The sequence below is a fragment of the Miscanthus floridulus genome, chromosome 4, assembly GCF_019320115.1.
Source record: "Miscanthus floridulus cultivar M001 chromosome 4, ASM1932011v1, whole genome shotgun sequence".
In the NCBI taxonomy this organism is placed as follows: domain Eukaryota; kingdom Viridiplantae; phylum Streptophyta; class Magnoliopsida; order Poales; family Poaceae; genus Miscanthus; species Miscanthus floridulus.
The window spans coordinates 1,245,646-1,267,780 of NC_089583.1; the positions used below are offsets into that span (position 1 = coordinate 1,245,646).

General features: G+C 48.4%; 2 protein-coding genes across 3 annotated transcripts; both read left to right on the forward strand.

Moving 5' to 3' along the window:
• Positions 1-11,517, forward strand: LOC136550750 (protein CHAPERONE-LIKE PROTEIN OF POR1, chloroplastic-like). 2 transcript variants are annotated; one of them, XM_066542348.1, is made up of 6 exons: positions 1-18; positions 261-336; positions 7,393-7,585; positions 7,686-7,786; positions 8,169-8,613; positions 11,019-11,517. In XM_066542348.1, exons 3-6 carry the CDS (start codon positions 7,434-7,436, stop codon positions 11,167-11,169), a joined length of 849 nt encoding a protein of 282 aa, XP_066398445.1. In that variant the 5' UTR covers positions 1-18; positions 261-336; positions 7,393-7,433; the 3' UTR covers positions 11,170-11,517. The 2 variants fall into 2 exon arrangements, with proteins under 2 accessions (XP_066398445.1, XP_066398444.1); XM_066542347.1 differs by lacking the exons at positions 1-18; positions 261-336 and adding an exon at positions 5,808-5,947.
• An 8,518-nt stretch (positions 11,518-20,035) lies between these two features.
• LOC136550687 (uncharacterized mitochondrial protein AtMg00810-like) lies at positions 20,036-20,635 on the forward strand. Its single transcript, XM_066542295.1, has 2 exons — positions 20,036-20,282; positions 20,517-20,635. The coding sequence occupies exons 1-2, from the start codon at positions 20,036-20,038 to the stop codon at positions 20,633-20,635; spliced, it is 366 nt and encodes a 121-aa protein (XP_066398392.1).
• Positions 20,636-22,135: the final 1,500 nt, after the last annotated feature.

Below are 22,135 nucleotides of genomic sequence, written 5' to 3' on the forward strand. Positions count from 1 at the left end.
CAGCGGCCGCCCCCGTTCTATCTCGCCAAGAACGCCTAGGTACCATCGTCCTAGAGCACGTCGTCACTCTCCAGGGCCGTGTCTTCGCCAATTGTCCTGCCGTCCGTCGTCGTGGTGAGTCTCCATGTCCCTTTCCCCTCTGTCTTTCCCAATCTTGGCTCCGTTGTTTCTTGTTAGATCTGTCGTGGGAGAAGTGGATCTGCAATTGTAAAATATTATTTCTTGTTAGATATGTTGGTCTTCATTTCTCTACACTCCCGTCGAAGAATTGGAGGAGCAGTTGGGGACGACCGACAAGGCGCAGCAGGAGCAACGAGGGAGAAGGGGAAAGGAGAGGTGAGTGCCCGGCTCTGTTCTTGTTCTCGTTCTTGCTTCTTGGACTTGCCTGCTCCTACAGTACTTTGGATTGCACGCTATTCTCTTCTAGACTATTCTGGAATTTCTGATTTCATCGTGGATTACATGCAGTGTAGTATAGGGTGTGCATATTATTTGGTTGAGTTCTGAATCTTATGTTCAGAGTTGTATTTTTGTACTGATAGTGTAACCAAAGTCTGAATGTCACCAGTCACCAGTAGCATCAATGTCTTTGTCGAGTGCCAATAATCACTTGATACATAAGGCTTAGCTAACCCACAAGTGGTCAGGTGTTAATTTCGTGTGCACTTTTACAGAATAAATGTATCAACATATGTCCAATACAAGTGGGATTGCAGGAGAGCGCACTGCTGTTCTTTTTAAAAAAAACACCTTGGTTAGGTGTTAGTAAGCTTTTTCTAGGAGACATTTCCTGAGATAGTGCTATGTGTTCATTAGTAGTAGTGTAGTTCAGTTCTGATTGATGTGTTGTGTTCATTACTAGTAGTGGCTGCTGATTTCTTCCAAAATTAAGTTGTCAAAGCCTAACCCAGCCGAATGATTTCCTAGTGCATGCAATAATTTTGTGTTTGCCGTGCTTGGAACCCTGTGGGCTGCTGGCAATAGACTGTCTCCTCCAGATGTCCATGGAGAAAAGTGTTCTAGACATCTAGCTGATGGATAGGCCAGGCGCGTGAGGCAGCAATGCCGAGAATAGCCCAGATGGTTGCTGGTTTGACCACCGGGCTGAATGTCTCGTTGTAGTTGATGCCGTGGCACTGGGAGAAGCCACGAACCACCCAGCGAGCCTTGTGGCGGGCAAGGGTACCATCGGAGTGGTACTTGTGCTTGAATATCCACTTGCCTATGACCACATTGGCGCCGGGTGGCCATGGCACGAGGCGCCATGTCCCGTTGTCGATGAGCGCCTTGCACTCCTCAGCCATGGCCGCACACTAGTTTGGATCAGCCAAACCGCTACGATAGTTGGCGGGAAGCGGAGACGGAGTGGTTGTCGCAGAGAGACCCACATACCGCATAACCGGTATGGCCCCAGACTGGGTCTGCGTGATGCGTCGTTCCTACTGTACAGGAGGTGCTGGTGGAGCTGCGGGCATCTATGGCTGCTGGACAGGAGAAGGGGCCTGCTGTACAGGGGCAGAAGGCTGCTGGACAGGTATAGGAGCCTGCTGGACAGGTGCAGGAGCCGTTCCCGATGCTGTAGAGGACCCGTCATGCGCCCGAGGACGCCGGCTGTAGACAAGCCGGATGTCCCAAGCTAGTGGAGCGGCGTGAACAGCAGCTGGAGCTGGGGCAGCAGGTGGTGGATCGGGTGTTGGTGGAGCAGCAGGTGGTACGGGGCTATGAAACAAGATCACGGGGTCGTCGATCAGCTCCTCAATGAATCCTTGGTGTGGCTGCCCAACAGCAGTGGGCAAAGATGTAGGACGCATCGATACTGTACTACCTATAAGCAAAAAATCAAGGTCGCTTGGCGAGGACCGAGAGGGGTAAAGCCCGAAGGGAAAACAAGTCTCATCGAAGACCACATGGTGAGAGATGATGACGCGTTGAGTGGCCATGTCGAGGCAGCGGTACCCCTTGTGGGAAGAGGGATAGCCGAGAAAAACACAAGCTGTGGAGCGAGGGGAGAGTTTGTGGCGAGCCGTGGCATTTTAGTTCGGATAACAGAGACACCCAAAGACACGTAAGTGGGAGTACTCGGGAGGTTTGTTGTGGAGGAGGGTATATGGAATGGTGTGGCGAACAGCAGAGCATGGACGCATGCTCAGAAGATATGTGGCTATGGCGAGCGCCTCAGCCCAGTACCGAGCAGGCATGTGTGCATGGAGGAGCATCGTGCGGCTGATGTTGTTCAATGTGCGAAGAAGGCGTTCAGCCTTGCTATTTTGTGGGAGGTATATGGACACGAGAGGCGTAAATGAATACCACGGGAAGCAAAGAGAGTATGGAGGGTATTGTTTACGAACTCAGTGACGTTGTCGGCTTGGACAGCTTTGATGGCAAGGCTGAATTGAGTGTGGACATAATTGCAAAAATTTGTAATGTGTGGGGACTTTAGATTTGCGAGTGAGGGGAAAGGTCCAACAGAAATGAGTGAAATCATCAAGTAAAATGAGATAATATTAATACCCGGATACACTGGCAACCGGGGATGTCCATACATCACAGTGAATAAGTTCAAAAGGCATGGAGCTAAATGAACTAGAATCTAAAAAAGGAAGGCACACGTGTTTGCTAAGCTGACAAGAATGACATAGTTGGTGCTCTACTTTATTACAGCTGATGGACGCATTACGACGAAGAATGTCAATAGTGGCAGAGCTGGGATGACCAAGACGGTGATGCCAGAGGTCGGTAGAGATGGCGATGCTGGCATGTGGAGCGTAAGACGCAGTAGGGAAGGTGTAAAGGTCACCAACACTATTGCAGCGAAGCATCACGCGTCGGGTTGGGATATCCTTGACAGAAAAACCAAGAGCGTCAAATTCTATAGAGCAATTGTTGTCCCTAGTAAATTGATGGACAGATAGCAGATTGTAGACTAGGGATGGGACAACTAAGACATTATTAAGATGAAAATTTGACTGGTGTATGAAGGACAGACTCAACATGACATGAAATAGGAAGAGTTTGACCATTGCCAACGGTAATGGAAGAGTAAGGAGGAGGATGGCGAGAAAGGAGTATACCATCCGAGGAGCTCATGTGGGAGGAGGCGCCGGAGTCCAGGACCCAGGGATGCTGGCCTTGGAGATGCATCTGATTGAGTGCAGCAACAAGACCATCCTGGTTCCACATGGGAGCCTGTTGGGAGACATGGAGCGGCGCAAATGTCGTCGGGGGCTGCGTAGGCGCGAAGGCCGTGTGAGCCTGAGGAGGAGGGGCGCCAAGCACGCCTAGGCACCAGCTGCTCTGCTGAGCCGAAGGAGGGCCCTGTGGCGCCCATGGATTGTAGCAAATCTAGGGCCCCATGGGTCGGTATTGGCCATTCTGGCCAGCCGGCTGGGACGCGCTTGCAACGCCACCGCGCTGTTGTGCAGGGCCGTTGTTCTAGCCACGCCGACCCTTGCCCTTGCTCTTGCCGCCGCTGTTGTTGCCACCGCCGCCGCCCTTGTTGCTGCTGCCGTAGCTGGTCACGTGTGGGTTGTGTGCACCTCTAGAGGTGGCTGTGGCAGCGAGAGCACAACACCCGCCCGGGCCAGTGTAGCTAGACCCGGCGGTGGCGAGGAGGGCGGTGCTGGCGACCGTCTTTTCATCGTTGGCGAGACGGAGCTCCTTTAGTGCCAGCATGTCATGGGCTCTGGCGAATGTGGGAAGTACAACAGAGTTGGCGATGTCGTCGGTGGTGCTGGAGAAGCGAGGATTGAGGCCACGCAGAAGGGCGAGGACGAGCTACGAGTCCTCGACAGGATGGCCAACATCGCGAAGAGCGGCATCCTTGGTCTTCAGCCGCTGGCAGTACGCCGAGATGGTGCTGTCACCTTGCACCATGGAGTGAAATTCGTTGAGGAGGAAGATGGCGCGTGGCTCCCGGTTGGCGCGGAAGATCCCCTCAATGGCCACCCACAGATCACGGGCGGTTGGATCGGCACCGTCCATGGCGAGGTCGAGGACGGAGTCGTCGACGAAGCCGGAGATCCAGCCCCAGACGCAGCACTCCGTGGCATCCCACTGAGGATCATCAGGTCAAGGGGGAGCAGAGCCGTCGATGTGTGAGCGAAGGCCAAACTTGCCTCACAGCGACTTGAAGAAGAACGCCCACTTGGAGTAGTTGGATTGAAGGTCCAGCGTAATCGGGATGTGAGACTTGACATTGACTGTGGCGTAGTGGTGAGCCACGATCGGTGCAGCAGCGCCAGCGCTCATGGCAGGCATGGTGAGAGTGCCTATCGCGGGCAGGGTGCCGGCACAGGTGGCCGGGGAGGAGGCGGAGGCGAGGGAGGCCGACGTGTCCATCGGAGAGGAGAGAGGGAGCAGTCGGTGAGGGTGGACGGGCGCGAGGGAGTCACGCGCGTTGGGGCTGCGGCGCGATCAGGAAGGGGTCGCACGGGGGAAGGGCAGAAAAATAGGATATGATAGTCTGATACCATGTAGAGACACACCTCACACCCAATATGGGAGGGTGACCTTCATATATATAGCCAATATGGCTGGGTATACAAGGAATACAATCAAGTATACATTAAAGGGCGTACCCAGTGCAGAGAGCTCCCGCTCTGTGCGGGGTCTGGGGAAGGGTATTAGTGGCAAGCCTTACCCTCGCCTATGCAATGCGAGGAGACCGCGACTCGAACCCGGGACCTTCCGGTCACAGGCGGTAAGAGTCTACCGCTTGCACCAAGCCCACCCTTCACAATCAAGTATACATTGCAGGTGCTAATTATAGCTAATCACACATAGACCTGCCTAATACCCACGAAGCGAACCCTTACAAGATCATTGACAGGTGACTTATGCTAACACAATTACAATCAGGACTAAGAAACATTTGCTAGCATCAAAACCTTCACACTACCACTAGACCACATGGTTCTTCTGAATGTACAACTACTACCCAATACGATATCTAGACATTTTAGTTAATACAACAAACAAGTTATAGATTTATAGTTATTTTGAAATGAACAGGGGCATAGGGTTCAATTGAAACCCTATTTTTCTTATCTAGAACTTAAACCGCACCCACACCCAAAGCCCTACGGCACCGAGATGGACCTAGCATGTGGTGAAGGGGTTAATCGAGGCCAACAGAACCGCGGATGGATTGACTGCCAGATCAGTACTCCACCAAGCAACACACCCCGAGGTACCGATGGGGAGAAACAAATGTTTGGATTTAATTGCTCGCAGCAACGAATAATCTCGCGGGAGAAAACGGAACTCTGAGAAAAATCGAACTCTGCAAAGTTATGATTTCCTACCACCGAACGCACCTAGTCCCTGAGTGTGGACGAGTTCTCTTCCGCTGCATGCTGGGAGAGGTGGATGGAGACGACGGCGACGATTGCAATGGGCGAATCCCTCCGTTGCGGCTCAGCGGATGGTGTCCAGGAGGGTCGTTCGCTGGGATGAGAAGGGGGCAGCAGTGAGGCGGGGACGTGCCGCTGCATCCTCGCGTACAGGAAACAAAAAGGCTCAATTTGAGGCCCAATCCCGTCCTTGCCATCCGCCTGCCGGTCGCCTCAAGGAAACTTTCTTTTTTTGATTGATGAAAAAATGGGCCTTGGGCCCGGGGAACTTTCTCTGCCGAAGGGAGCCAAAATTAGCTGAAAATAGGTGGCGCAATCTGAAAACTGCAATCCAATTTTGCGTGGGCTGGTCCAACTGCGGCTTGGGCCTCAAATTGTGCCTTTTTGTTTCCTGTGCGTGAGGATGCGTCGGCCCGTCCCCGCCCCATTGCTGCCCCTTGCTCATCTCAACGAACGACCCTCCTGCACGCCATCCATTGAGCTGCCACGGAGGGACTCGCCCATTGCAGTCGTCGTCATCGTCTCCCTCCACCTCCTTTCCCGGCGTGCAGCGGAAGAGAACCTGTCCACTCTTCAGGGACTGGTTGCATTTGGTGGTAGGAAATCCTAACTTTGCAGAGTTCGATTTTTCTCAGAGTTTTGTTTTCTCCCGCGAGATTATTCGCTCCTGTGAGCAATTAAATCTAAATGTTTGTTTCTCTCCATCGGTACCTTGGGGTTTGTTTGTTGCTTGGTGGAGTACTGATTTGGCTGTCAATCCATCCGCGGTTCTGTTGACCTCGATTAACCTCTTTAGCACGCGTTAGGTCCATCTCAGTTGGTGCCGTAGGCTTTGGGTGCCGGTGCGGTTTAAGTTCCAGGCTTTGGGTGCCGGTGCGGTTTAAGTTCCAGATAAGAAAAAATGGGGGTTCAACTGAACCCTATGCCCCTCTGTTCATTTCGAATTACTAGGGATGAAAACGGATCGGATACGGACGGATATCACCGATATTACATTTGTTTTCATATTTTTGTCTGGATTCGGATTCGAATACGGATAGTGTCAACTATGTCGGATAGAATACGATTGGATATCGACATCATAAATATGCGATTTGAGTATTCGGATACGGATACGGTATCGGATGTTGGATATCCGGACTCGGATACGGACAGATCTCAACCCCTCTAAACGGATTCGGTTTCGAATACGGTCGGAAAATATCCGTACCGTTTTCATCCCTATGAATTACTATGAATCTATGGCTTGTTTGTTGCATTGATTGAAATGGTCTAGATATCGTATTGGGTAGTAGCTTTACACATTCAGGAGAATCATGTGACGTCTAGTGGTAGTGTGAAGGTTTTGGTGCTAGCAATTGTTTCTTAGTCTTGGTTGTAATTGTGTTACCATAAGTCTCCTGTCAATGATCCTGGAATGGTGCGCTTCATGGGCCCGCGTTGTATTCCATATTGGAACTTTATCCTTATTAAATATAACCTTTTGGTTTTGGATGCTCGTTGCCGCTAGAAAATGATCTTGATTTTGCTAAAGAATAAGATTGTACTATGGAAAAATAAGTCTTTTTTTTTCCAAAGATTTTTATGAATACGCTTTTTTGACATCGAAGTACGTTTTTTTGGAACTGCCATTCAAAAAGGGAATTACTTTTTTCTAGTTGTATGTGAAAGACATCTATTGCCGCAAATCAATCCTTCTTTCTGTTTTTTCTATCAATCCTTCTTTCTGTTTTTTCTTAGTATTTATACTTAGATACTGAAAGATACTTAAATGATACTGAAAGATACTTAAATTCGAAATTCTTCTTTAGTTCATTTTGTCTAATGGTGCATATTCTAAAAAAAAATGTCCGTGGTCATCGCTTTTAAGTCCCCAATCTCCTTAGAATCGAAGACAACAGAGGTGCATTTGTTTAATGGATGATCTCTAATGACCATAGAGAAATACACCATAGATATGCATTTTTTTTCTTCCAAGTGGTTTTGTCCATTTTCCTTTCTTGTTTACCCGTTCTTGATATAGTATTGTTTTGCTTCGTAGGGAGCACAACTCGAGTCTAAAATATTCAGATATTGCTAAAGATGTTGGGTCATGGTCTAGCTACTGATCCCTCAAGAACCTTACGATACCCAGTTACTTCAATGGTATCAAGTGCACCCTTGGGGCTTGTTTCTTCATTGAGTTTCAACTGGGGATGCAAGGAAAAGAACAAAATCTTCATCGATGTGGATAGGTATGGTTTCTTACACTTCTTGCGTCTCAGCCTCCAAGCTTTCATCTAGTGTCTGCTGTGATTGAGAAATACAATTTCTCATCCAAATCCTTCAATGCAGATACACGAAGTACAGTACTTTTTTCTGTTATGCGCCAAGAAATGCCAGAATCACACCACTGGCAACTGCATCATTTGGGGATATGGCTGATTCTTCAACTTGTGAGTATTTGCTACCCATGTCTATGACAGGAGAATCTTACATAATTAGTTTATATACACTTGAGATTGTTTGGCACTTTTTTCATATTGAATTTCAATAAACCTGATGTATGGTTTTCTAAGGAACATCAAAGTAGTAACTTGTTCTCCAGAGTAATTGACCTTGCATAAACATTGAATGTTTTCATTGCCAAGTGCACCGCATTTGACATTCATGTATGTAGGGAACGAGTAATTTCGGTAATCAGTATCACCTGTTTCTGTCCCAACCTTTTTATAGATTACATGTACCTGTGATTGACCTTTTGCTTTTGTTGTTTGTAACAGTTCTTCTGTATAATAATCCTTGAGCATCCTTTTTGACTGCTTGATTTTATTTCAGCCATCTTTCCCCGAATCCATGTAAAGGATCCATATCAGCATCTTGGAATCAGCAGGGAAGCATCAGAAGAAGAAATTCGAGCTGCTAGGAACTATCTGATAAGCAAGTATGCAGGCCACAAGCCAAGTGTTGATGCAATTGAGTCTGCCCATGACAGGATTATCATGCAGAGTTTCTTTGATAGGAAAAAACCAAAAATGAATCTCAAGAAAAAATTTAGGGAACTTAATCAGTCACGTGCAGTGAAGGCTATTCAAGGCAGATTTCAAACACCACGTAGCAAAGTCATTTGGCAGACAGCTATTGCTTTTGTCTTGCTTGGAGTGCTTACCCTCACTTTCCCTACTGAAGAAGGGCCAACCCTTCAGGTGGCCATCTCTTGTGCAGCAAATATCTATTTCATTTATCAGAGGGTCAAAAGTGGATGGCGAGCATTCTTTTATGGGTATGCTTTCTTCTTATTGTAGGATTTTAGTTTATTAATTATACATCTGCATTGGCCTATGATTAGCTCTTAGTACAATTGCATTTGTTTTGGATTCATTTACTCTGTATATTAGATATGGTGCCACCATTTTTAGTCTCTAGCATTTTCTTCCCATTGAGAAAGGTTTTTTTTTCATCAATAAATCCTATTATGGTACTTGAGCCTGACAACCTACAATTCTAGCACAGTAGACATCCCACCAGAAGAATATTTTTCTAGCTCCTGGCAGCTAAGTACGCCTGTTGTGGTGACAATGGTTTGTCCACCACTGTCTTCAGGCTGTACAAGCCAGATATGTGGTGGGGCATATTTTCTCACCGCATGTGTATGGTACATAAAACTATAAAAGAACCTTTGCATTCTCATATCCTGCAAGCAAGCAAATGCAAAATAGATGATCTCCTTATCTGGTAGTCATGAACTTCTTCCACTGATAGGTCCGTTATTTGAAAATATGCTGGGACATGTATTTATGTTCCTGTGACTGTATTGCAGTGGTCAATGGCAGATCTTGGACTTAACAACTTAGCATTTTAGTTTGGTAGTAAAGATTATTGTAGACATACATTTTAGGCTTCTAGCATTGTAGGTTGGCCTGCAGATATATTGTTGTTATGATATTTAGAAGTTAAGATTTTAGCTGTGCAATAGAAGTTAAGAGGCTACTGAATGGAGTAGAAAATATAATAAAATGCACCCCAGGTCCAACTTTTCATGGATTCTCAGTTGGGTGCTTGAGCTAAAAAAAGTGACTATCTGGGTCCGCAATGTACTGCGAATTCTCAGTTGGGGTCCTCGAACTAAAAAAGTGACCATCTGGGTCCTCAATCTACAGTGGCGCTCAACTAAAGGTCCATCCACCACCAGCTGCCTACGTGGCCGTGTCGATTAAAGTTGCAAAAAAACCCTCCCTCTCCATCTCCCCCCTTGCAATCACCCTCTCCTGCAGTTCACCTCTCTTTGTATGTTACATGGCCACTGAGTGTGCCTCTAGAGTGCAGACGTAGCTGTAAGGTCGGCGGGCGGTGTTGGCGAGTCACACAGGCGCAGCCACGAGGCAGGTGTGGGACCAACGGGAGACAGAGGAGGGAGTGGACATGGAGATGGGGGAGGGAGGGGGTCTGCAAGTTTCACCTGGCCTCATCCACGCTGGTGCATCCACGTAGGCATATAGAGGTGACGTGATGGGATTTGGACCTCTGCTCAGGCGCGACATTAGTTGAAGGATCTAAGTGGTGACTTTTTTAGTTGGAGGACCCAGGTGAGAATCCCTCACCCCTTTAGTTCGAGGACCCAAGTGAGAATCCATTAAAAGTTTAAGGACCCATGATGTATTTTATACTCGTATATAAATTACAGTGGCAGTAGTTGCAAATCCTAAATGGTCACTCCATGGAGTGGGAAATTGGTCTTTTCCCCTAATACAGTACTACAATTTTGCCATGCTAGGAGCAAAGCATAGACTTGACAACTTTTCCGTGTAATCATATTCTTTTATGAAAGTTTTCTTAACCAGAATATTGAAGAGGACCTGTTCTTATCAGCTCCATGTTTCCAAACAATCTCTTTGCTGGTATAACTTATGGTGTCACGAGGGCGGAGCGAGGGCCAATGCTGTGTGTGCTGTAGCATGGGTCCAGCCAAGTTTATCTTTGGTAAACATTTCTTGTTTTAGACCCAAAACGCTAGAGTTTGGTCCAAATTATGGTAATGCAGCACCTGTCCACTAGCACAGGCCTGGTTCGAAGCCATTTCTAGCACCGTTCCTTGGTGTTCACGGATAGATCAACCTCATGCCTAGTTGCTCAAGAATTGTGCGGAGGCCTGTCCACTTGTTGATGCCAATCATGCCAGTCCATATTTGAATTAATAAGTCAGTTTTCGGATGCATAAGCATACGAAAGTTGTGTGCAAATGCTTGTAGATGTAGGTCGTGTGTTCTGGGCCAGACACACCAGATTGGCCCAGAGGGTAGATATTTGTGATTGAGCACTGCAGTAGCTGGCATTTTTTAGAATTTATTTAGTTTGGTTTGGGCCATTAGAGCTTATTATAATCTTTTGTCTTTGATAATAATAAGCAGAGTATAACGGTTTTGGCTGAATAGCGTCGTCTTAGTGGGCCCACCAACATTTCCTGTCAATTCACCGTAACTGCTATTGCTGAGATTAACACACTATTCTCAGTGCTTGCTTTAGTTTTTTTTTTAAAGTAAGCAGTCTTTGGCATCTTAATTTGTGAATATTAACATTTGTGTACATTGCTTTAGGTGATCGTTTGAAAGAAAATTTAGTTGATTTTTTAATATATTGTTTTATGCTTTAGGTGGTTCCTGACACGCTGAGATTTATTTGATTTTTCAGGTTTGGTTCTTTCTTTGCTTCCTGGTTCCTTGGCACCTTCTTGATGGTATCTGTAATTCCTCCTGTACTCCCCGGTCCAAGAAACTTGGAAGTGAGCACCGCGTGTGTTACTTATGTGCTCCTTTTCATATCGTCGACCTTCTTGAAGTAAGAAATCTAGGTGTTTCCATGTTAGCCCAAAGTCTTGCAGAAGTTATAAACATGGTGTCCCGCTCCAAATAACTTGTACAATCCATCGACTTTTTCTTTCTTTGTTTCACGTTCACGGAGTTGGAAGTGCTAGTTCTTTGGTGAGTTGATAGTAGTTTTCTGGTGGCGATGTGAGATGTACAACTTTTTTTGCCTTGGCCCGTGAGATCTTATGCAGAGTCTAACAACACCTCTTGTGGGCATTTTCGGTTGATGTATTAAATACAGTTTGTTTTAGAATGAATAGATCATATAAGATAATATCCATGCGATTGAACTGGTGAAGTAATCGGTCGTCTTTTGGATGGACATCATGTCACCTCGGAACATTACAATCCGTTGTCCCTGAATGCTGCGGCTCAACTGTTCTGATCGCGTTTGCAAGATAGGAACTGGAGAATAATATCTTAAGTTGCTAACGCCTGATCTGATCTTGGTATGGCTCGAGTTGTTGCGCCGGCATTGTCGTCTCATAATGTGGCAGCCTATCAGTGCATTTGTGATTGGTGAATCGTCGTCGTGTGTTTCAGCTATGTAAACCCTAAAATTTGCTCCTTTTGAAATAGAGTTAAATGATTTAATTTTGTATTTTCGTGCTCATGAAACATAGGGTTTAGCAACATTGTTTGAGCATACATGCCTTTGCATTTGGGTTAATGACATGTGTGATTTTGACCAAAATTGAAAATGAATTCAAATTGTTTTTGAAAAGGATTTGAAAATGCCTTTGAAAAAAGATATCAAAAGTTTGAAAAGTTCAGTTTTGAAAGCCTACCAAAAGTGCTCATTTTGATTTGAATTGAAAAGTGTATTTGAAACCATATTCAAACTTGAGTTGGTTCATATTTGAAATTGAATTTGAACAAAAGATTTAGAAAGAAAAAAAAAGAACACCCTCCTCCCTTTCCTTCTGACCCGAGTGGCCCAACTTCCCCTTTCCCCTGGCCTGATCTGCCCTCCTCTCTCGCGGCCCACATCACCAGGCCGGCCTAGTTCCACCCCGTTGGCCACGGCAGCGCGCCCGTGCCCCTTTCTCTCTCTCTCTCTCTCTGCGACTGATAGCCCGGGCCCGCTTGTCATGGGTCGTCCCCTACCTCGCGTCGTCCCCGCCCGGGATTCTAACCCGATGCCAACTCCGCCTCCGCTACGAACCCACCGCTTTGGCGTGCGCCCTACGCAACTTGGCCCCATAAAAGGCAGCCCTGAGCCACAGCGCACCCCTGTCCCAAACCCTAGCACGCCCAGCCGAGAAGAAAGTCGATGTCGTCGTGCTCGTTCCGTCGCTTCGCCGTCATCTAGCGCTGTTTTCAGGCCTTCGGGATCTGGTAAGGAGGCCTCAGGTGCCTGCGTTCGCCCTCTCTTGCTCTCTGTGGGCTTTACGCCGTCGCCAGTGCTTCGTCGGACCTCCTGAGCCGCCAATTTGAGCACCGCGCCGTATCAGTGCCCGCGTGGCTCTCACCGAACCCTAGATAGAGTTCGCTTGCGCCTCTGCTCCCTTCCCGTGTCCTCCTTTTGGTCAATGATGGACGGAATCGCCGTTCCGGTGAGATTCCGGTGAGGCCGAGCTCACCCCGGCCATGGCCACGCCGTTCCTAGCCCCGCTTCGACGACCAACCCGGCGTCAGCTCACCCCAGTCGTCCACTTCAAAACCAACGGCCGAGATTAGATCCCATTAAATCGGTACCCCTTCGGTCCATGCTGTGCTGTGGACTTGGTGCACCAGCCGACCACATTCCACCTCAGCCGATCCACGGTAGGCCACCCCAACCACAAGCCGCCACATGGCGCTACCTCAGCATTGGCACGGTCAGCCTAGCGGATTTTCAAAAGAGCCCCTCTACTTATTTGAAATCAACTCGCCATCCACCTGTGTTCAAAAGTATTTAAAAGAAGGTCCTTTTCTTCTGTTTTCACCCCTGTCCTTTTCAAAAATAGTACCCGCAGTCCCCGACTCAGATTTAAAATCCCGTTTTGTTTATTTTAATTCAAAATTTAAATCCATGTATTTACAACAATGCCACTGCCTTGTTTTAGCTATAAAATCTCTGTTTTAACTTAGATTCGATCCATTCGAGTTGCGCTAGATTTGTAACGAAGTAATCTACATGTTAATGCTACTATTAATCATGTTTTCAACTTTTAAATTTCGTGGTTTAATATCTAGATTTAAACTATTAATTTTCTACATAAAATCTTGTTTAATTCATAACTTTCACGTTTTAGATCTGATTTTTGTGATTCTTGTGTCTGTGTGTTCGTAGCAAGACGTAAATTTGTTTTACAAACTTTTCATCTTGATTTTATGTTTGGTGTACTGTTCTAATTTAGATCTATTGTTTGCTTCGTGTATGATTGCATGGATGCTTTATGATCATGTCCAGTCGGTGAGCTTTGCGTTGATGATATAAAACAAGTTGGTGATTCAGAAAAAGTCCTTTGGAGGTTACAATTTAATAGAAGAAGGATTTGAGTTTAAGGCAAGTATAGCATGGAATCTTTCTTGTTGTCCTATACACCTTTAATCATTTAATTCATGATTGCATGTGTCTACCTTGACTACCACTAAGGATATCCTAGTCTTTTGTACTTGTACCTTGATATCTATGGGGTATTACATTGGGTAGTATGATGCTAGTGCTCAACCAAAGCCATGATCTTCTAACTTGACTAATGGTATATGCAATAAACACTAAAAGATGCTTTTTAGCAACATGGAATCAAGGGGGCTAGAGCATTGAGCTATTTTTATGGTGCTCTAGATTTCTCTTCCTAAGGACTTATCTGTAAGTGATCATCCGGGACTTACAGTACAGCTGTGAGGGCTACATGGCTCTGGCTTTAGCTCAGTATGAGGATCTTTTCTAGCTTGTTAGAGGTTACCTTTATTGACGTAAAAATGGCTTGACGAATCGGGTATAGTGTGGCCTTTGTCCCCTTATGTATAGGCTGCACGTCATTGTGCCATCAGGAAGGGGGCTCTACATCTGTTTGCCGAGTGAATCTAATGGTCCTAACTTGTTAGACAAACCTTTGAAAGGCTTTATAGTGAACCCTACCGACCTTCCTTGAAAGTGGGTCAAGAGATTAGCTACCTCGGGCAAAAGGGTAAATCACGACTCACAGTGAAAGTGTACAACCTCTGCAGAGTGTAAAACTGGTATATCAGCCGTGCTCACGGTCACGAGTGGCCTTGGAACATTTATGGAATAGATGATGAACATTGACGATACTGATGACGAAGATGCTCACTAATGATTATTGTTTATGCTATTCATTATTCATGTTTACCTGATCATGTGTTTATGGGCTTATGATAACTTTGTTGCCACCCTATTGCTAAAATCATGACTCATTAAAAGTTAATTCCAGTTAAACCAGTGTCAACCTTTTGAGCCTCATGAACCTAATGTTATATTTGTTGAGTACGACATGTACTTACTCTTGTTTTACTTTTTAAATCTTTGGAAAAATCCCGGATGGGTACCGGATTGCTAGAGTTTGGAGGAATTAGGCTTGTGATCAACCAGTCAGTTGTCCCTGTGGAAGTGGAGTTTTCACCTGAAGATCAGAGTTGTCTTTCCGCTGTCTATACTCTGAGGTTGTATTCTTTATAAAAATACGCTATGTAATAAGCATTGTCTTACGATATTACCCTTATTTGTAGCTACATGTGAGATTTGACTTTCTAGGCTCACATATGGTGTGTGTCTGGTTTTGTTCTTAAAACTAGGTGCTATAGGCTATCCATTATCTACGGAGAAATTGGCCATTGTGATCGAATGTGTTGTTTGGGCTTCAGTGTTCAACTCTTCTAACTTGTGATGTCCATAGGGGCCTTTTGAGACCTTCTCTGTCGGTACCGATGATTCAGAACCCCATGTTATGAAGTTCAGCAGTGATGGCAGGTGGATTCTGTTGACCACTAGAGCTTGGCGTGTTCATGTGCTAGATTTCATTTGAAGTCAATAGGGTAAGCATGCAACCTACTAGTTTATATCATGCATACTAAGTTCTAGTAAAATGTGGTTCTTATGTCTTTCTTTCTTTCAGATTGCAACGTTTCATGCGAAGCCAATATTAACAAATTCAACACTGGAGGCATCATTCTGTCCTGAGGGAAACCATATCATATATGGTTAGAAACCATTCTTTATCGCCCTCTGCAGTCATTGCCATCTTTTTGGTCTACATAGCAATGCATAATTGCATAATCGTCTTCTCCTGCAGGCTCTGGTGATGGTAGTGTTTATGCTTGGAATGTTGAGAGCGGAAAGGTGCAGGAGAACATGTCTTGGTATTGAAACTACCTATATGTTATATATCTGTTTGATGACTGATGTACGTTCATTCTTTGACATCTGGTTGCATGCTGGGAAAGCATAGATACCAGACTGCCACGGGTAAGGTGGTCTCTAAGGATCCTTAATATTCGTGATAGGAACAACAGAACTGTCCTGTTGGGTACCTGATCTGTCCAAGTTGTAATCCTTTACCCTTACCGACACCGACACTGAGTAGATGCAAATGATAAGAGCTGGACTGAGCTCGTGTCTGTAGACTGCTACCTTGTGTAAACACAGCAAGGGAAGGCGGCGCCAAAAAGGCCCCCTGCTATGATATTATAGCCGCTGCAGGTGTAGGCACCGCACGGCTCACCTACAGCACTGTAGCCACATGTAGAGGCCGGCGCAGAGTTAGCCCTGCTGTGTTATCTAGTTACTGTTACAGCATGTGCGTTGTACTAGGACTAGATGGATAGAGTTGTATAAATAGACTACCACGGCAACTCAGTAAAGAGAGTTCAGATTTGCCATCTCCTAGACAGGGCTTCGACCAACGCTGGTGTCTTGTACTGTGTGTGTATACTCTATTCTCCCTCTTCTTCTAGCTCTAGCCATAGTGCGTGGGACGGACAACGCTTGTTCATGGTCGGTACGGCTAGTGAGTGCTCGGCAACACTAGCGGGTGCTCAGCAAGACTGGTGAGTGGTTCACTCACCTGAGCCGGTGATCCTGTGGGCCAACAAGTGATATCGGAGCCATACAAGCGCCATCGCCAGACTAACCGCTAGCGATGACGGGCGGTTCGGAAATGGGCGACAACAGTGGCACTGCTGTGGCTACCCAGCCACGATCGGAGGTCGTTGTTCGCACGGTGCGGGAGGTCAGCTGCACCAATTGGCCGACGCTTACTCGCACCAACTATGGAGAGTGGTCAGTGACCATGAAGGTCAAGCTCAGAGCCTGACGGCTCTGGAATGTTGTTGACAAGGGCACCGACAATGAAGAAGATGATATGTCAATGTTGGAGGCTATCCTCGCTGCTGTACCGATGGAGTACAGGGAGCCGTTGGGGGCGAAGAGCTTGGCTAAGGAGGCGTGGGAGGCTATTGCGACGATGCGCGTCGGTTCCGACCGTGCAAAGAAGGCGACGGCCTAGCTTCTGAAGCAGGATTATGCCAACCTCAAGTTCAAGGATGGTGAAATGGTGGAGGACTTCTCCCTCCGCCTGCAGACACTCATCAGCAAGCTAAAGAGCCACGGCGTCACCATCGACGAAGAAGAGGCGGTCTCTAAGTACCTCCACTCAGTGCCGACAAAGTATATCCAGATTGCTCTGTCCATAGAGATGATGCTGAACTTATCCACCCTCACCGTTGAGGATGTGACAGGCCATCTGCGGGCAGTGGAAGAGCGCCTGGAGCAGGCGACAGCAACGAAGGACAGCGAGAAACTCTTGCTGATGGAAGAGGAGTGGGCTACTCAGAGGAACTCTGGGAAGACAGCCTCCTCCAGCCGCAGTGGCGATGGCAAGCGCCGCGGCAAGGCTCCTTTAGAGAAGAAGCAGGTCGACCCTAATGCCTGCTGGCATCATGGGAAGATGGGCCATTGGGCACGGGAGTGTCCAAATCGCAAGCAGGAGAAGAAGGTTAAGGCTCATCTGGCGCAAGCTGATGATGAGGATGAGGCCACTATCTAGATGGTGATGTTCTGTGTACTGCACGACATCGAGGCCGAGGAGAGGGAAGAGGCGATGATGGTGGAAGGACCTGGGAAGGCCCTGAATACCGTCAACCTCGATGAACCACGTGCCCAAGTCCACCTCGGACGTGTGGGCGCCGACCAGGAGCAATGGTGGTATCTAGACTTTGGTGCCAGCAACCACATGATGGGCTCCAAGGCATCCTTCTCCGAGCTCGACGACAATGTTACCGGTACGGTGAAGTTTGGTGATGGTTCAAGGGTGGCAATCCAAGGGCACGACACCATCATCTTTAGGTGCCAGAACGGGGAGCATCGCGCGCTAACGGATGTATATTACATCCCACAGCTGCGTTCCAGCATCATCAGCATTGGTCAGCTAGATGAGCACGGTAGCGAGGTACTGATCAAGGACGGAGTCCTTAGGATGAGGGATCGGGAGCAGCGACTTCTCGCCAAGGTGAAGAGGTCCTTGAACCGGTTGTACCTGCTCGACCTGAAGGTAGAGCAGTCAGTGTGCCTGGCGACAAGGCACTCTGAGGAACCGTGGATGTGGCATTCTAGGTTCAGACATCTTAGTTTCGATATGCTTGGTTGGCTAGAAAAGATGGTCTAAGGGCTACCCCACATCAAGCACGGAGGCGAGCTGTGTGACAGCTGCCTAGACGGGAAGTAGAGGAGTCTACCATTCCCAAAGGCGGCCAAGTATCACGCGAAGGACTCTCTCGAGCTCATCCACAATGACCTTTGTGGGCCGATCATGCCTGCTACAAACGGTGGTCGGTGGTACTTTGTCCTGCTCATGGATGATTGCAGTCGCTACATGTGGCTGCAACTCCTGACGAGCAAGGACAAAGTGGCGGCGGCGATCAAGAAGTTCAAGATGCGCGTGAAGGCCGAGAGTGGCAAGAAGCTCCACGTGCTGAGGACTGATCATGGTGGCGAATTCACTTCGGTGGAGTTCACTGCGTACTACGTGGATCAGGGTGTGGGGCGACAACACACCGCGCCATACTCACCACAACAGAATGGCATGGTGGAGAGGCAGAACCAGACGGTGGTCGGCATGGCTCGATCCATGATGAAGGCCAAAGGCATGCCAGCAAGGTTCTAGGGAGAGGCGGTGACCACGGTGGTGTTTATCCTCAACCGCTCTCCAACCAAGGCCCTGATGGGCAAGACGTCGTTCGAAGCTTGGTATGGGTGCAAGCCGAGCATGTCCTTCCTTCAAACATTCGGTTGCATTGGCCATGTCAGGAAGACAAAGTCGAACCTCACTAAGCTGGAGGACAGGAGCACACCGATGGTGTTCCTGGGCTACGCGGAGGGTACCAAGGCATACTGGCTCTACGACCCACGTGGAGACAAGGTGCTTGTCTCGCGCGACGTCGTGTTCGATGAGAAGGTGGCTTGGGACTGGACCAGTCCGAGCACGGGGGAAGCTGGCAGCTTCACCATCACTTTCGTCATCGAGCACCTAGTCATCCATGGTGGTGGAGACGCTAGGGAAGAGGTGCCGAGCACTCCTAGGGTAGTGCCGAGCACTTTAGGAGGGATGTCGAGCACTTAGGGAAGAGTGCCGAGCACTCCTAGAGGGATGCCGAGCACACCAGGAGTGGCACCAGGAGGTTCTGCAGTGGTGGCGACCACTCTAGGACGGGTGCCGAGCACTCCCATGGTGGAGCCAAGACGTCTTGCAGTGGTGCCAACCACTCCAAGACTGAGGTTGAGCACTCCTACAGTCGTGCCGAACACTGTAGGAGTTATGACGAGCTGTCCAGAAGTAGTGCCGAGCACTGCAACCAGGGTGCCGAGCACTCAAGGTGCTATGCCGAGTACTCCGACGAAACAGGGAACTCCATCGACACCGATCGAGTTCGCCTCACCTCCAAGTGACATCACTAAGTTTGTGGATGCCTTCCACGAAGGTGAGGAGGTGTGGTTCTGTAGGCTGGATGACATCGTCGGCGGCACAGGGCCCTCAGGCCTGGCTGGTCGGCTGCTCAATGACGCAGAGCTGCTACTCATCAGTGCTGAGGAACCACCCACATTCACGCTAGCTAAGCACGATGGAAACTAGCGATGTGCGATGCTAGAGGAGATGAAGGCGATTGAGGAAAACGAGACTTGGCAGCTCATCGATCTACCTCCAGGATGCCGTCCGATCAGCCTAAAGTGGTGTGTACAAGGTCAAACGGGATGAGCTCGGCGCCATTGTCAAGCACAAGGCGCGTCTCATCGCCCGAGGCTTTGTTCAGCCCAAGGGCATAGACTTCGAGGAGGTCTTTGTGCCAGTAGCGTGCATGGAGTCGGTCCATTTGCTACTAGCCTTGGCAGGAGCAAAGGACTGGCGTGTCCATCACTTGGACGTTAAATCGGCCTTCCTCAATGGTGAGCTGGCGGAGACGGTCTTCGTTAGACAACCTCCAGGTTTCGCCATCAAGGGAGAGGAGCATAGGGTGCTCCGACTGGATAAGGCACTCTACGGGCTACAGCAGGCCCCATGAGCATGGAACACCAAGCTTCACGCCACGCTGGGCGAGCTTGGGTTTCAACGGTGCGCAACCGAGCACATGCTCTACACTCGGCGATAGGGGAAGGAGGAGCTCGTTGTTGGTGTGTATGTGGATGACTTAATCGCCACCGACGCGAGCATGGAGGATATCAACAGCTTCAAGCACGAGATGGTGGCTTGTTTTCGAATGAGCGATCTCGGTGCACTCTCCTACTACCTCGACATCGAGGTGAGATATGGGAAGGAGGAACTCACGCTCGGTCAGAGCGTGTATGCCTCCAAGCTATTGGAGCGGAGTGGCATGGCTGAGTGCAAGCCATGCGTGACTCCGATGGAGGAGCGGCTGAAGCTGATGAAGGCTAGCACCGTGGTGAAGGTGGATGCAACACTCTACCGGAGCATCGTCGGTGGTCTGCGCTACCTAGTCCACACGAGGCCGGACATTGTGTTCACCGTGGGCTACGTCAGTCGCTTCATGGAGGATCCCAGAGAGGATCACTGGGCTGTGGTGAAGCGGCTATTGCGCTACGTCAAGGGGACGGTGGATCATGGGATCATCTTCCCAAAGACCAGCGGGAGTAGGCTGCAGCTCACTATGTTCAGCGATGCAGACATGGCGGGGGACATCGATGGACGACGGAGCACCTCTAGCGTGCTCGTCTTCCTCGGGTCGGCTCCAATTTTATGGCTGTCGCTGAAACAAAAGGTGGTGGCGCTATCTATGTACAAGGCAGAGTACGTAGCGGCATGCCAAGTTGTGTGGCTACGCCTGCTACTGAGCGAGCTGACTGGCGTGGAAGCTCACCCACCAGCACTGATGGTGGACAACCAGCCCGCCATCGCCCTCGCGAAGAATCCGATTCTGCATGACCAGAGCAAAGACATCGACGTGAAGTTCTACTTCCTCAGGGACTGTGTCGATGGAGGATAGATCGTCATCGAGTTCGTCGAAACTGGTCGGCAACTCGCCGATGTCCTCACCCAGCTGCTCGGACATTTTTGACTCACGGAGCTAAAGAAGATGATCGGCATGGAGGGGTACAAGGGTTAGCAGTAGGATTAGAGAAAGATTATTAGATAATTTACTGCTACCTTGTGTGAACACAGCAAGGGAAGGCGGCGCCGAAAAGGCTCCCTGCTGTGATACTGTAGCCGCTGCAGGTGCAGGCGTCGTACGGCTCATCTGCAGCACTGTAGCCACATGCAGAGGCCGCGCGCAGAGTCAGCCCTGCTGTGTTATCTTGTTACTGTTGCAGCATGTGCGTTGTACTAGGACTAGATGGATAGAGTTATATAAATAGACTACCACGGCAACTCGGTAAAGAGAGTTCAGATTTGTCATCTCCCAGACAGGGCTTTGGCCAACGCTGGTGTCTTATACTGTGTGTGTATACTTTGTTCTCCCTCTTCTTCTAGCTCTAGCCATAGTGCGTGGGGACGGACAACGCTTGTTCATGGTCGGCACGGCTAGTGGGTGCTTGGCAACACTAGCGGATGCTCGGCAAGACTGGTGAGTAGTTCACTGTGGACCAACATACTCTGCCAATCTGCCGTGTGGCTGGTTGACGTGACTCGGTTAAGAGTAGGCATAGCAGGAGATTTGTCTAACCTTCTTCTCATCCTGTTACACTTCTGTGACTCGATCTTAATTAGGTCATCAGCTGTGAACGAGGAACAACAAACTGCAGCGGAGCAGCTGTATGAATGGGTTGTGATAATTGGGTTTTGTTGTTGATGGCAGTAACTTTGCTTTGTGTGGTGAGAAGTATGAATTGTGATACTCAATCTAGGCGTTCTTTTTACAGCCAAAGAAAAAAGGTGCCCTTTGTGATGTAGGCATGTTTAGTTTGGATTAGATTAGATACCCGGTTCCTGTGTTAAAAAGTGTTCCAGTGCGCTGGGCTAGGCCCGCAGCTTCCAAATAAATAGTCATCCTGGGCCTCTTAGTGAGCCGCAAAAGAAAAAGCCCATCTTGTTTTTGTCGGCAGGTCACTCTCTTTTGTCCTAACATGAACATGAACATGAACTACAGCTCGTTCTTTTTATTTGCGTAAGTTGTATTTTCTACTCACGACAAACTAGTAGGGCTTTTTTTTCGAAGGACGAACTAGTAATTAGGAAAGCTAGCTTTTGCAGTTGGCACGCCTTGTCGTAATCAAATTTCTGCGTTCCTAAACATAACCAAAACCAACAGACACATCGACAGCTTAACAAAACATACGTCCACATCAACATCTAAAAGACTACCACCTAGCAGGACTAAAGATGGCAACGGGCAAAATGCCCGCGGATACCAGTGTCGTGTGCCCGCGCCCGCGACGAAAATTTCGTGCCCGCGCCCGCGCCCGTCACCCGCCACGGGTGTCATCCTGTGCCCACGCCCGCTATCCGCGGGCATGCCTTGCCCGCGGGCATGCCCGTGTGCCCGCCA

What these genes read in the sequence shown, in the direction of transcription:
- LOC136550750 (XM_066542348.1), top strand. Translation starts at nt 7,434, where the DNA reads ATGTTGGGTCATGGTCTAGCTACTGATCCCTCAAGAACCTTACGATAC. An exon ending in ATCTTCATCGATGTGGATAG is followed by an intron (nt 7,586 to 7,685) that starts GTATGGTTTCTT and finishes CCTTCAATGCAG; the next exon opens with ATACACGAAGTACAGTACTT. An exon ending in TGGCGAGCATTCTTTTATGG is followed by an intron (nt 8,614 to 11,018) that starts GTATGCTTTCTT and finishes TTGATTTTTCAG; the next exon opens with GTTTGGTTCTTTCTTTGCTT.
- LOC136550687 (XM_066542295.1), top strand. Translation starts at nt 20,036, where the DNA reads ATGGAGGAGCGGCTGAAGCTGATGAAGGCTAGCACCGTGGTGAAGGTG. An exon ending in CTTCCCAAAGACCAGCGGGA is followed by an intron (nt 20,283 to 20,516) that starts GTAGGCTGCAGC and finishes CTCACCCACCAG; the next exon opens with CACTGATGGTGGACAACCAG.